The sequence below is a fragment of the Suncus etruscus genome, chromosome 1 (genome assembly GCF_024139225.1).
Source record: "Suncus etruscus isolate mSunEtr1 chromosome 1, mSunEtr1.pri.cur, whole genome shotgun sequence".
NCBI lineage: Eukaryota > Metazoa > Chordata > Mammalia > Eulipotyphla > Soricidae > Suncus > Suncus etruscus.
Genome location: NC_064848.1, coordinates 192666565 through 192679293, shown reverse-complemented (window position 1 = coordinate 192679293; position 12729 = coordinate 192666565). Strand labels below are relative to the sequence as shown.

At 48.5% G+C, this 12729-nt stretch overlaps 2 protein-coding genes across 2 annotated transcripts in view; one reads left to right on the top strand and one right to left on the bottom strand.

Moving 5' to 3' along the window:
* Window positions 1-10903: 10903 nt before the first annotated feature.
* RPRML (reprimo like) lies at window positions 10904-11448 on the bottom strand. The gene has a single exon (XM_049781431.1). The coding sequence runs from the start codon at window positions 11446-11448 to the stop codon at window positions 11107-11109; it is 342 nt and encodes a 113-aa protein (XP_049637388.1). The 3' UTR covers window positions 10904-11106.
* Window positions 11449-11559: 111 nt separating this feature from the next.
* The window catches only part of LOC126001038 (uncharacterized), a gene marked incomplete at its 3' end in the record, with an annotated part of 3750 nt that continues 2580 nt past the window's right edge, over window positions 11560-12729 (top strand). Inside the window, 2 exon segments of the mRNA XM_049768213.1 lie at window positions 11560-11693; window positions 11907-11946. Of these exon segments, the coding sequence (XP_049624170.1) occupies window positions 11560-11693; window positions 11907-11946 (174 nt within the window).

Sequence of the window (12729 nt, the reverse complement as noted above, 5' to 3'; positions counted from 1 at the left end):
AAATAACTTTGAACATCCAAAAGCCCTCTGCAAAAAAAGCTGTGGCCGAAAAAAACCGTCCAAAGTGACGCCCAGAGGGAAAAGCGGAAAAAAGCTTCTAAAAACCCCTAAGTGGCAATGCCTGCGGATCGGATCAGATTGGATCGGCTGGGCTCGGCTCGGCTGGGCTCCGCTTGGCCTGGAAAAGCAGCGAGCCTGGGATCCACCCTCCAAATCTCAAAGGTTAAATGGCTCTAGCGAACCGGCCTGCAGAAAGTTTACAGAAGCCACGTGGTGAGATCAGCGTGGGACAAACCAGCATCTGAACTTTAAAAGTTTACAAAAGCCACGTGGTAAGATCAGCGTGGGACAAATTAATCATTTTAAGTATAGGAACTAAGCGGGTAGTCTTATATTTTACTCATAGTTGGTGATGGGATAAGTTTTAGTTAGTGGTTAAAAAATAAAAATAAAAGGGAGGTAATACAGTTTAGCCCATTTAAACATCTGATTTCTAACCACCTGCATCTTTGTCTTAGTCATTTTCTTTATAATTTAAATTTGTTTTGTTGTCTTTCATAGTTAATAATTTCAATTGCAAAATGTTTTACTGTGTATTTTAATGTACTTAGCCTGTTTTTAAAATGTATGTTAAACATTTATGCTGTAGTACTTGTGTATAGGAAAGGTTTTTAGGAACAAAAAGTTCCCCCAATATAGTTTAAAAGTATAGAAACATGAAAGTTCCGGAATAGTGCTTGGTAAAAAAGCATTAATAGAATTTTAGGTTACAAGTGTATAGTATATTTTGCAAAAATGTTATGTTTTTGAAAAGGGCTGGTATATTAATTTTCACTTTATTACGTTGTTGTATGAAAATATTAACACACCTTTGGCTAAAGGTGGAGTCAGAATTACAAAAAGGGTCTTTATATTTCAGAAAGGGGGGAAATGTAGTGTACCCAAAACCCACCTAGTGTACCCAAAACCCACCCATTTCTGGGAGGGGTCTTGGGAACCGGATAGTAGGTGTAACCCTACCTGCAAGACCCAGCCCATTCCAGGGAGGGGTCTTGGAAAGAATAGATAAACCTCTGAGCCAGGGGATTCGGCCCTTTTGCCGTTTCTCTCTTTGCCCGGCTGGGCTCCCTGGCTTTTGGACCTTGGCCCTTTGGCTCTTTGGGCCGCATGGAGCCCAAAGGGAAGATGGCTGAAAAGAGGATAAGATGCAGGGCAAGCCTAGAATGGCTGAATGCTTGAAAGGTTATAAGTAGGCCACATGCATGGTGGCTAGGGCCTGAATAAAGTTGTTGCTTCCTGACGCCTGCGTGTGAGTGAGTGATTTCACCTGGGCCTGGGACTCACCAGCTGAATGGGGTTGTGAAGCCACGTGACCTGGAATGGCATCCATCACCATCCAGCCCCATCCAGCTCCATCCTTAGTTATGTAATACAACAACTTGGGAGGCAAAGTTTCCCCAGACAAAGAAAAGAAATGATCTGGCAGGAAAGAGAGCATCGCAGGTAGGGAATTAACTGACCCTGGTTCCATCCCTGATACCCTACAGGGCCCCTCAAGAGCCACCCAGAGTAATCCCTGAGCACAGAGCCAGGAGTAAGCCCTGACAACTCCTGGATGTGACTCTACACCCAAAATTTTTCTTGTTTTTTTGTTTGTTTGTTTGTTTGGTTTCTTTTGGTTTTTTGGGTCACACTGGCAGCGCTCAGAGGTTATTTCTGGCTCTGCACTCAGAAATTGCTCCTGGCAGGCATGGAGGGACCATATGGGTTGCCGGGATTCTAATTACCGTTTGTCCTGGATCAGCTTCATGCAAGGCAAATGGCCTACCACTGTTCTATCTCTCCAACCTCTTTTGTGTGGTTTTTGTTTTCTGCTCCATATTTAGTGGAGCTGAGGAATTACTTCTGGTCCTATATAGTCCTAGGGGACTATATAGGATGCTAGGAATCAAACCTGGCTCAGCCACATCCTCCCTGCTGTGTACTATTTCTCTGGACCCATCCACAGGGTCAATCCAGGTCCACAGTACTGAGTGCCCCTGCGCTGGGATACACAGAAGAAGGAAAGGCAAAGGAGGGGTGAGAGAAGAGCTCGTGGCCCTGGTGGGAAGGTCTGTGATTTCACTTTGCACTTAGGTGCCTGACATGACTCTCCTTCTTCCCCAAGTGACACAGCTGCTTAGGAGCTGGTTAGTTGCCATGGCAACCTGGTTCCAGCGATCATCTCCATGGCGATTCATGGGAGTTTTGCACCCTTCTGGTAACACACATGGGCTGCCCATATGTACATGGCAGAAAATTTATCGAAGCCACATTTTTAGAAGTGGGTCCTCTTACCAAGCCAGACTGCAGTCAGGAGGTTTGGTGGCAGCTAGGACCCAGAACAGGCTGAACAACACTGATGTTATTGAGATTTAACACCTTGGAAGGTATTTTTTTTGTTTGTTTGTTTAGTTTTGTTGTTTGAGCCCACCTAGTGGTGCTCAGGGCTTACACCTGACTCTGTGCACAAGGACTAGTCCTGGCAGGGCTTGGAGACCATATGGGATGCTGGGGATCAAACCTGGGTTGATTGCCTGCAAGGCAAACATCTTACCTGCTGTACTATTGCTCCAGAACCATTCACATAAGAGTTTTGTTGTTGTTGTTGTTTTATTTTGTTTTTTTTGGGGGGGGGCACACCTGGCAGTGCCCAGGGGTTACTTCTGGTTCTGTGCTCAGGAATCACTCCTGGCAGGCTCAGGGGACCAAATGGAGTGCTGGGGATCAGGTCCAGATCATCTGAGTGCAAAGCAAACACCCTACTTACTATATTATTGCTCTGGCCAACATCAGAGCTTCTTAAACTTACCATAGACATAGATAAAGCCTATGTCATACCTAGAGCCCAGCCTAGGACAAAGCCTCAGAGTCCTCAATGCTGGCAAAAATGGGCAGGATGAGGCAAGAGATGGCACAATCTCCTTGGTACCCCCAGAGTGCCACCTCCTGCTTGCCATGTTCTCTGCCTTTCAGTTTGGGGCACCCCTGAGCTGTTATCTCCCTTTGTGGCTGACCTCACTTGCCTGCGATATGGATACCTCTTCAACATGATCTAACCAGCCTTTTCAGAAAATTTTTCAGAAAATCCACTGATAAGGATTTTTCTATTTTGTGATTGTTGCTATTGTGGGGTACATCCAGCTTCTAGCATTGCAGGGGTGTATGAAATCCACACAGAGCAGTGCTGGGGCATTTGATCTAAAGGAATCAAATCCAAAGTCTCACATATACAATCCATATGCATCACCATTCTGAGTCTTGACCCTGCCTTGGATTTTTTTTGTAATGTTAGTCCTCGGGTTTATTTTAGCTTTTGCTTTTGGGTCACACCTGGAGATGCTCAGGGGTTACTCTTGGCTCTGTATTCTTGGCAGTGCTCAGGGAACCATATGGAATGCTAAGGATCAAACCTGGGCCAGCATGTACAAATTAAGAGTCCTACCCATGGTTTTATCCAGCCCACTGTATGCAGAATTCTGATGGTGCATCACAAAGTATTGATATGAATATTTTGTCCATATGCCCACCTTTCCTTTTCCTTTTCCTTTTAGTGTTTGTAGCAACCAACTTATTTTCTGTTTTTCCACAGGGAAATGATCGCCTTTATTTTGTACGTTCAATCCTGGCATAGCCTGAAGACAGAATCCACTTTTTATTTTACTTTTCATACTGTAGTCATTCTGACAGTGGGGTGGGGCATTTTCTTCCATCACCAGCAGCAGAGCCATGTAGTGACTCCTGATGGGGAGTCACCAACATATTCAGCAACAAAATCAGAACCCCAAAATGTTCCCCCATCACTGGGGCTAAGGAGAAAGGGAGCCTTCATCCATTGTGAATGGGAATGTTGACTGGTTCACCTATTGGGAAACACAATATGGATAGACCTTTAAAAATTAGAATTAGGGGCTAGAGCAATAGCACAGTGGGTAGGGTATTTGTCTTCAACACAACCAACCCGGGTTCAATCCCTGGCATCTCATAGGGTCCCCCAACCCTGCCAGGAAAAACTTCTGAGCTGAGAATCAGGAGTAACTACTTAGTGCCACCAGGTGTGGCCTAAAAGAAAATAAGATTAAAAACTAGAATTTATTTTCCATATGCCCCAGTAATCCTTCTTATTATTATTTACCCCAAGTCTAAGAATAGTCCAAAAATTCTATTTAGATAAGTCATCTGGGGACTGAAGAGAAAGCACAGAAGGTAGGACAATTGCCTTGCTCATGATCAACCCTATTTCTATCCCTGGTATCCCAGATGGTCCCCAAGCACTTCCACGAGTGATTCCTCACCAAGAGTGTGGCCTCTCCCCAGAAAAAATTCAGAAAGCATAAAATGACAGATAAGCCCTCTATATTCCTATGTTCACGGCAGTATGCTTCGCAATAGCCAAAATATCTAAACAACCCAAATTTCCAAGAACAGATGAGTGGATAAAAAAAAAAAAAAACCTGGTACATTTACATAGTAAAATACTACCTTGAATAAAGAAAAGAAAAAAAATTTTGCAATTTGCCACTATGTGGATGCATATGGAGAATGTCATGCTGAGTGAAGATAGTCAGAGAGAGAGAAATAGATACCAAATGATCTTTTATCTTCAGGATATAAGGAAATATAGTAAGGGAATAACAACTGCCAAAGGCAACGGAAACTGAGAACCAGTCTTTAGTAGGAAACAGATCACTGGAGAGTGCTTTGGGGAGGAATAGGATGAGGGGGTGTCTGGGACCGTGGAGGAGGGAAGTGAACACTGGTGTGGGTGCAGTGATGGAATGTTTTGTGCATGAAACCCTGCAGTTCCCAATCCTGCAAATCACGGTGCCTGAAATCCATTTTTTTAGATGTTTCTTCAACATCCCAAGCCAGGAAATGAACTCCAACACCTGTTAGTCACTTTCAAAGGGCCCTTTTGAACTTAGGAAGATTCGAGCTTGAACTCTGATGACAAGCTATGGGTCTTAGACAAGAGCCCAAGCCTAATTTGAGCCTTGGCTGGTGTAGCAAAGCTTGACATCTGCCTTGGAGGAAATGAGTTGTGGGCTGTTGGATAACTAATCTCCATCTATTCCGGATAATTCATTTTTGCTGGTGCTTATCACTCACTGGATTAAAGCATCTTTGGATTGGTCCCTTACCCTACCTGTTCTCCACCCATTTGTGGTCTTTGGCTTCCCAATAAAGAAAGACCCTGGGTCTCAGGGAGAAACTGCTTGTGCCTGTTGCCTTAGTGTTAGGAGTGGAAAACTAGTGGTTTTCCTGTCCAATCTCCTTCAACTTTGTGTGGATTATTTCCTGTGTTGGTATTTCCAGACCCAAGTCTCCCCAATCCCTTAGGATTGGGCCATGAGGCCTCCACTCCAGTGGGCTATGAGAAAAACCAAGCAGAGTCATGAGTTTGGGTCAGAAGAGTGGTCCTGAGCTGGAGAGATAGCATGGAAGTAGGGCGTTTGCCTTTCATGCAGAAGGACTGTGGTTCGAATCCTGGCATCCCATATGGTCCCCCGAGCCTGCCAGGAGTGATTTCTGAGTGCAGAGCCAGGAGTGGCCTCTGAGCACTGCTGGGTGTGACCCAAAAACAAACAAACAACAACAATGACAAACAAAACAAAACAAAACAGAAGAGTGGTTCTGGAGAGACCTACAGAGGGAGAGACCTGAGCTGATGGATCTGATGGAGGTGGTGGTTCACTCTCCTTCTTTTTTTTTTTTTTTTTTTTGGTTTTTGGGCCACACCCGGTAACGCTCAGGGGTTACTCCTGGCTATGCGCTCAGAAGTCGCTCCTGGCTTGGGGGACCATATGGGACGCCGGGGGATCGAACCGCGGTCCGTCTCCTAGGCTAGCGCAGGTAAGGCAGGCACCTTACCTCCAGCGCCACCGCCCCGGCCCCTCACTCTCCTTCTTATGCTATTTCTTTTGTTGCATGGTTTGGGTTCCTATGAACCTGAAGTCAATATTGGTGGGGATTATTCACCCCAAAATTTAATACACACAGGTGGGCAAACTTGCAGGCATGTTTGAACTTCCATGTGAGCTTTGATTTCTTTCTTTGCTTCCCTCAAGGATGGTAAATTGTGGGCCTTATACCACATTCTCCCTCTCTCCCTCTCTCCCTCTCTCCCTCTCTCCCTTTCTCTCTCTCTCTCTCTCTCTCTCTCTCTCTCTCCCCTCTCTCTCTCTAGTTCTAGAAAGAACTAGAAAGTTCCAGAATAGTCCCCATAAGTGAAAGTTTCCTTATCCATGATTGAAAGGCACCCCTCATGCATTCTGGGCATAAGACTATCAGGTACCAAGACTAAGTAGGTTCTGTCTCAGGACATCCCCTCTTTCTCCAAAGCCTGGACAGTTTCTTTGGACTAAGTTAAAGATCAGGACTCCGGACAGCCCACAAACTTCCTGTGATATTTTTAGTGGGGAGAGAAGGATCCAGACTGGCAGTGCTCCAGGACCATGTAATGCTGTACAGGAGCTCCTGGAGGCAGAGCCTGGTGCTCAGCTCTTTGCATCTTCTCTCTGATCCAGCTGCTGTGGTCTTGATTGACAAGAGACTCGAGGGGTGCATAGAGATGCTGCCACAAACCCCACTAGCATCCTTTGTCTGGATCATAGGTGCTTGCACTCGTGTACTCTTAGAATACTGGGTGGGAGCTGTTCTTGTCTCTGCCACTTCCCACGCTCCCCTCTTTGCCATGAAGCCTCCTCTTGATGCTCTGGCTCTTCCGGGAGAGACTTCTGGGAGGGCTGCTGCCAGGAACCCACTAAGCAGTGCTCTGTGTGAATCCTGCTCCTGCATAAGAAGGATGGAAAGTGGATGTTGTGATGCAAGCTCTCCTCCAGCCCCAACCCCCAGGAGACATTTGCTAGTGAGGGCACAATGAGTCCCCTACTAAGCATTCCTGAATTAAAGGAAGGGAAACCAGAGGCCAGAGCAATAGAACAGCAGGTAGCTGTTGCTTTGCACACAGCAACCCCAGGTTGGGGCCCCAGCACTCCATATGGTTCCCTGAACACTCCATATGGTTCCCCAAGCACAGCCAGGAGTAATTCCTGAGTGCAGAACTAGGAGTAATCCTGAGCATTGCTGGATATGACCCATAAACAAACAAACAAAAAAAAAAAAAAAAAAGGAAGGGAAACTAGCAGCAAAGACTTTGAGCTGGTCTCTGCTTGGAACGAATCCCCATCCCCAGGGTGAGTGGCCCTGAGAGCTGAGAGCAAGGCAGTTGAAGCCCAGGGCTTCAGGGGCTAAGGGCCAGGACTGACTCTGGCTCTGCCATGTCCCCTCTCACCTGGCCCACCACAGAGTCTGGCCCTCAGGAAGACCCACAATAGACTCCAAATAAGTGAATCAACAAAGACAAGTTGATTACACTGAATTTTGGTTTTGTCTTCTTGAAACAAACAAACAATGAGACTGGAGAGATAGTCTAGTGGGCAGGGCACTTGTCTAGCATGCTACCAACCTGGATTATATTCCCAGCATTCCATAGGGTTACTTGATATCAACCAGGAATGATTCCTAAGTGCACAGCCAGTAAACCTTTAGCATTGCCAGGAGTGTACACACCTCCAAAGCAAAATAAATGTAAATAGGGCCAAGGAGATAGCTCAAAGTTTTGGGGATAGGAGCCTAACTTTGATCCCTAGCACCACAGGAGCACCATTCCTCTACAGCCTGGTCAAGTAATACTAAGGGAGGTCCTAGACAAAACAAAACAAAACAAAAAAGACCAAAAGAATGGTATCAGTCATAATTGACCAAGTAATCTTCCAGGGCAAACAAGACCATGAGACCATGTAGAATGAAAACTGGAGTGACCCAGCCTGCATTGAATGCTAGCTCTGTCCCTGTCTCTAGCTATGTGACTACAGATGAATTTGCTGACCCTCTGTCCACATCTGTAAAATAGAATAGTAATGAAATCCTCCACGAGGGCAGAAGCTCTGGTTTTATTTTTGTTCTGCTTCAGAATAAGCTTTGAAAACTACAAGGACTTGGAAAGTAAAAATGACTCTCTCTCTCTCTCTCTCTCTCTCTCTCTCCTCTCTCTCTCTCCCCCTCCCTCCTTTTCTTCTCTCCCTCCCTCCCTCCCTCCCCCTTCCCCCAGGGGATCTCATTTTAGAGAGCCTGAACTATTGTGCTGGAAAAGAATTCCTACAAGAAACAGCCATAAACAACACTATAATGACTCTTGTCTTGGGTCTATTACAAGTCAGGTGCTGTGCTGGCTTCTCTGCACACCTCTCTTCCCACACCGCAGTGGGTCCTAATGCTTCCATCAAATAGAGGAGAAAGCTGGGACACAGCGTTACCGCCTCGGATTCACAGAATCAGCAAGCAGGACAACCAGGATTTCCAAGAACGGGAAATCTTAGGTCTTCTAAATTCAGAAACTCTGCTGATTTGGCCCCATCTTGGTGGGTCCTCATAGGAAGAGGTCCCTACACCCCTTCTCCATGCTTTACTCCATGCTCCAGACTTATGACTGTGCTCCGGTTCCAGCTTTCCTTGGAGCACTGATCCTTACACTCTTACATAACCGTGTCCCCTGTCCCCACGGTTTATATAAAAAGACTCAGTAATCAGTACAGACCCTTCCTTCGGGAGAACCAGAGGCTACACATGGGACCCGGCTTCCCCAGCTTCCTCTGGTCTCTCCTGTCTAAGGCTTGAGGCTCTGGGGGAAATATTAGAGCAGGCACATCAGTGATGGCGGGCCCAGCATGCAGCCTCGCATATAGACCTGTCTTCTATTCCTTTGGTTCCTCTCCAGGGAGGAAATTCTTAAAGCTTCCCCACAATGGCTTTTCTAGCCCAACAAATCACTGACACCTCACTCCTGAGTCCTCTCTTGCTCCCAGCACCATTTGAGGCAGGTCCAGCTTCTCAGAGGAAAACTCTGCTGGGTGTTTGCTTTCATGCCAACAGACAGAAAAGTGTAAACCTGGGATTAACCCCCTCACCCCCAGTTCCTATTGGCCTGTCATTGGGGGTCTCTATGAGGATGAGCTATTTCCTGGGCTGCATTGTCCTACCTTTTATTTTGTTGTTTGTTTTGTTTTGTTTTGTTTGGGGGGGCCACACCTTGTGATGCTCAGGGGTTACTCCTTGCTATGTGCTCAAAAATCGCCCTTGGCTTGGGGGACCATATGGGACTCTGGGGGATTGAACTGCAGTCCCTCCAAGTTAAGTGTGCAAAGCAAATGCCCTACTGCTTGCGCCACGGCTCCAGCCCCACTGTTCCACTTTTTGTTGTTGTTGTTGTTGTTGTTGTTCCAGACACCTAGTATGGTCTGAGCCCCAGCCCTCTCTTTCTAGGTCCAGTCAGAGACTCAGACATCCAAATCACTCACAGTTGCTCTTCCCAAATCAGACTGGTATGACTGGCAAGTTACACTGAATTTTCCAGAGAAGGTTTTACACAATCACAGATCCTGTACAAGGTGTTTCTGGCCTCCACAAAGTGTTTCAGACCATCGCCATCTTGGCCTGTCTGAATGGCTGAACCCATGTTCCTGGGTCTGATATTGGGATGGCGGGGGTCTAGGAGAAGGGGATGTATCCTGATTACAATGATTTTAGAAACAGGAAGCTCCAGGGGTCAGGAAAATTCTAGGTCTTTCTTAGTGACCTTCTGTATTTTTGACACCCCCTGCCCCCAATATGGAACTAGTACTAAAATGTTTTGTCTGCTTCTCCCAACACCAGTTAAGACTTCAGCCAGAGAGTAGAGAAAGCAGACCTCACCTCAAAAACCCAAGTACTTTGCATTTGGACAGTTGGCGAGTCCTACCTCCATCCAGGTACGCTGGTTCCTTAGTGTGTCTTCCACTGATGGTCCAAATCCCCTGTACAAATAGACTGGGGGTCCATTTTCTGCCTTTTATTTATTTTGGCTTTGGGGCCACACACTGGCTATACTCAGGGCTTACTTCTGCCTTGGTGCTCAGGGATCACTCCTGACAGGCTCCGGTGAGTGACTATATGGGGTTCAGGGGATGAAATGCTAGGGGACCACATTCAAGGCAAGTGCCCAACCCATAGTACTATTTCTTCAGCCCCTCCATTTCCTGCTTTTTAAACATCCTAGACCCTTTCCTGCAAAACAAAAACAAAACCAACTCCTCAGTCAGCTGCCCTCACTGTGGGTGCAATTAGGACCCTTCTGGGGGAGACTGCTCACCTCCCTGGGTAGGGATAGATTAAATCCATTAATGAGACCTAAGTAGATCTCCACCCCCATTTCGTTTCACTTATTCTAGGCAAAGATGTGTTTGATTTTTCTGTTCCCCCTTTTAGACTCATGTCATGGATCCTTTTCACCCCCAACTTATGTAATAATCAATTCAAATTTCCTAGCAATCAAATCGATTTTAACTTCTGTTTCTGTTTGATTCCCACTCCTAGGGTTAGTGATCCTTCGGCTAAATGCTTGCCTCAGGACATCTATCTACAGATCATACAATACACACAAACACACCCCACGGATACTTCACACATAGCCCCACACAAAGACCACACAACATAAAGACCACACACGTACACATACACACCCTAAACATACAACAACACAGTCAGTTCATCACACACACATACACACACCCCACGCAGCCACACATACACATACACAGAGGCAGGGGTGGGAAACCGCCTGAAGATCAGGCCTGAAGACTCTCATTTTATTACAAGAATTCTTTCCAAATGCAAAAATCAGCAAGGAGACCCGGACCCAATATCTGTCCCCTCACCTTTCAGTGACTTTAAGCCCCAAGTTGTTGCCCAAAGCCCCCACCCCCGGCCTTGAACTTCTGTTTCTCTGAAACCGCTGGACTCCCCCCCCCCCAGTCCTCCCCAGTGCTCCCCATTAACTCCTGCAAGGCTGGAGCCCACATTGGACCGAGTCGGGTCCAGTAGATCGATCCCTTTCCGGAGCCGCCGCAGACAGCCGCTAGTCCTGCCGTGTCGCCGGGCTGAAGGACGAGGGCTCCGGGCTTTCGGGTCCCGTCTCCGAGCTACCCCGAGAGGGCGTCCAACGGGGGGTGGGGGCGCGTGCCAGGCGCTCTAGTACAGCCCCAGGATGGCAGCGCCCGCGTCCTTGGAGGGCCGGCGCTCCTGCACCAGAAAGTTGATCATGCCCTCGGACTTGAGCAGCAGGTTGCAGCCCAGGAAGAAGACGCCGAAGAGCACGGTGATCGACAGCACGCAGAGCACGGCGATCTGCGCCACGCGCGCCACCCACAGGCTGCGCTCGTCCGGAGCCAGTCCCGCGGGGACCCCGTCGCTGGCGGCCAGGGGCGCGTCCCCCGGGCTGCAGCAGCCCAGCCACGTGCCCAGACTGTGGCTGCGGTTCCCCAGGGCGGCCTCGCCCTGCAAGTCGCTGTGGTTCAGGAAGGTCGCGTTCATCGCGCTCGGAGGCGCCCCGGGGCTCTCGGAGCGGGCGTTTTGGGGGAGAGGCGCGGGGAAGATCGGGGCGGCGAGGAGAGGCGGAGGGAGGGCAGGAGACTGTCCAAGCGTATGGCACCCCTCGGGCCGCCTGCCCCTGGAGCGCGGGCGGGATGCGGCGGCCCGGAGGAGCGAGCAACAGGCGAGCGGACGCGGCAGTCGCAGACCGAGCCCGGAGCCGGGAGCCGGGAGCCGGGAGCCGAGCTGTTCGGGGACGCAACTACTGATCAATTTCCCGCCGCTCCGCCCCGGGAAGCCCCGCCCCCCTAAAAAGGCACACCCCTTAGCAACGCCCCGCCACACTGAAACACCTATTTCCAAAAACGACCCCGCCCCTTAGCAACGCCCCGCCCTCTCACCCAGGAACGCCACCGCCCACAGAAATAGCCACGCCCCTCTGAAACCGCCACTCGGGGCAGGTCCAGCCTCAAGACCATTGCCGGCGTCTTCCAAGACTGGGTACGGCCTAAGGCAAGGCAAGCCATGCGCCCTACCCGCTATACGATGGTTCCAATCCTTAGAAGCACAAACTTTTCCCAAGGACTCAGCTCAGTTTCAGGAATCGGCCTCTTGGCAGTTAAACCAAGTCCTCTCTGAGTGAGATTCTTTACCCAAGTCTCTGGTGTGAGATTCTTACGATGCGTTTCATTCATTGGGCTGCTGTCATCTAGGGCTGCCTGCTTTCTCCCTTACCCCTCGCTTTCTGGGCATCCCGGAATTTCTTGACCATGGGAGGGTAACCTCCCAAAGCTGTTGTTACGGTGACAAACGCCCTCTGTCTTCTTTCCACCCCACCTAAAAATAAAGGGTTTCTTCCTTTTGGGGGGGAAATCTCACCCAGGGGGCGCTCAAGAGTTAGTTTAGCTCTGTGCTCAAAATTACTCCTGCCCGGTTCTGGGTACCATATGGGATGCTGGGCATAATATGGGATGTCGTTTCTGTTCTTAAAGGGTTTCTTCCTTCCTTCCTTCCTTCCTTCCTTCCTTCCTTCCTTCCTTCCTTCCTCCCTCCTTCCTTTCTTCCTTCCTTCCTTCCTCCCTCCTTCCTTCCTTCCTCCCTCCCTACTTCCTTCTTCCCTCCCTCTCTCCTTCCTCCCTCCCTCCTTCCTTCCTTTTCTTCCTTTCTCCTTCCTTCCTTTCTTTCCTTCCTTCCTCCTTTTCTTCCTTCCTCCTTCCTTCCTTTCTCTCCTTCCTTCATTTCTTCTCCTTCCTTCCTTCCTTCCTTCCTTCCTTCCTTCCTTCC

Excerpts from the sequence above, each read along its gene's own strand:
- RPRML (XM_049781431.1), bottom strand. The coding sequence starts at position 11,448 with ATGAACGCGACCTTCCTGAACCACAGCGACTTGCAGGGCGAGGCCGCC.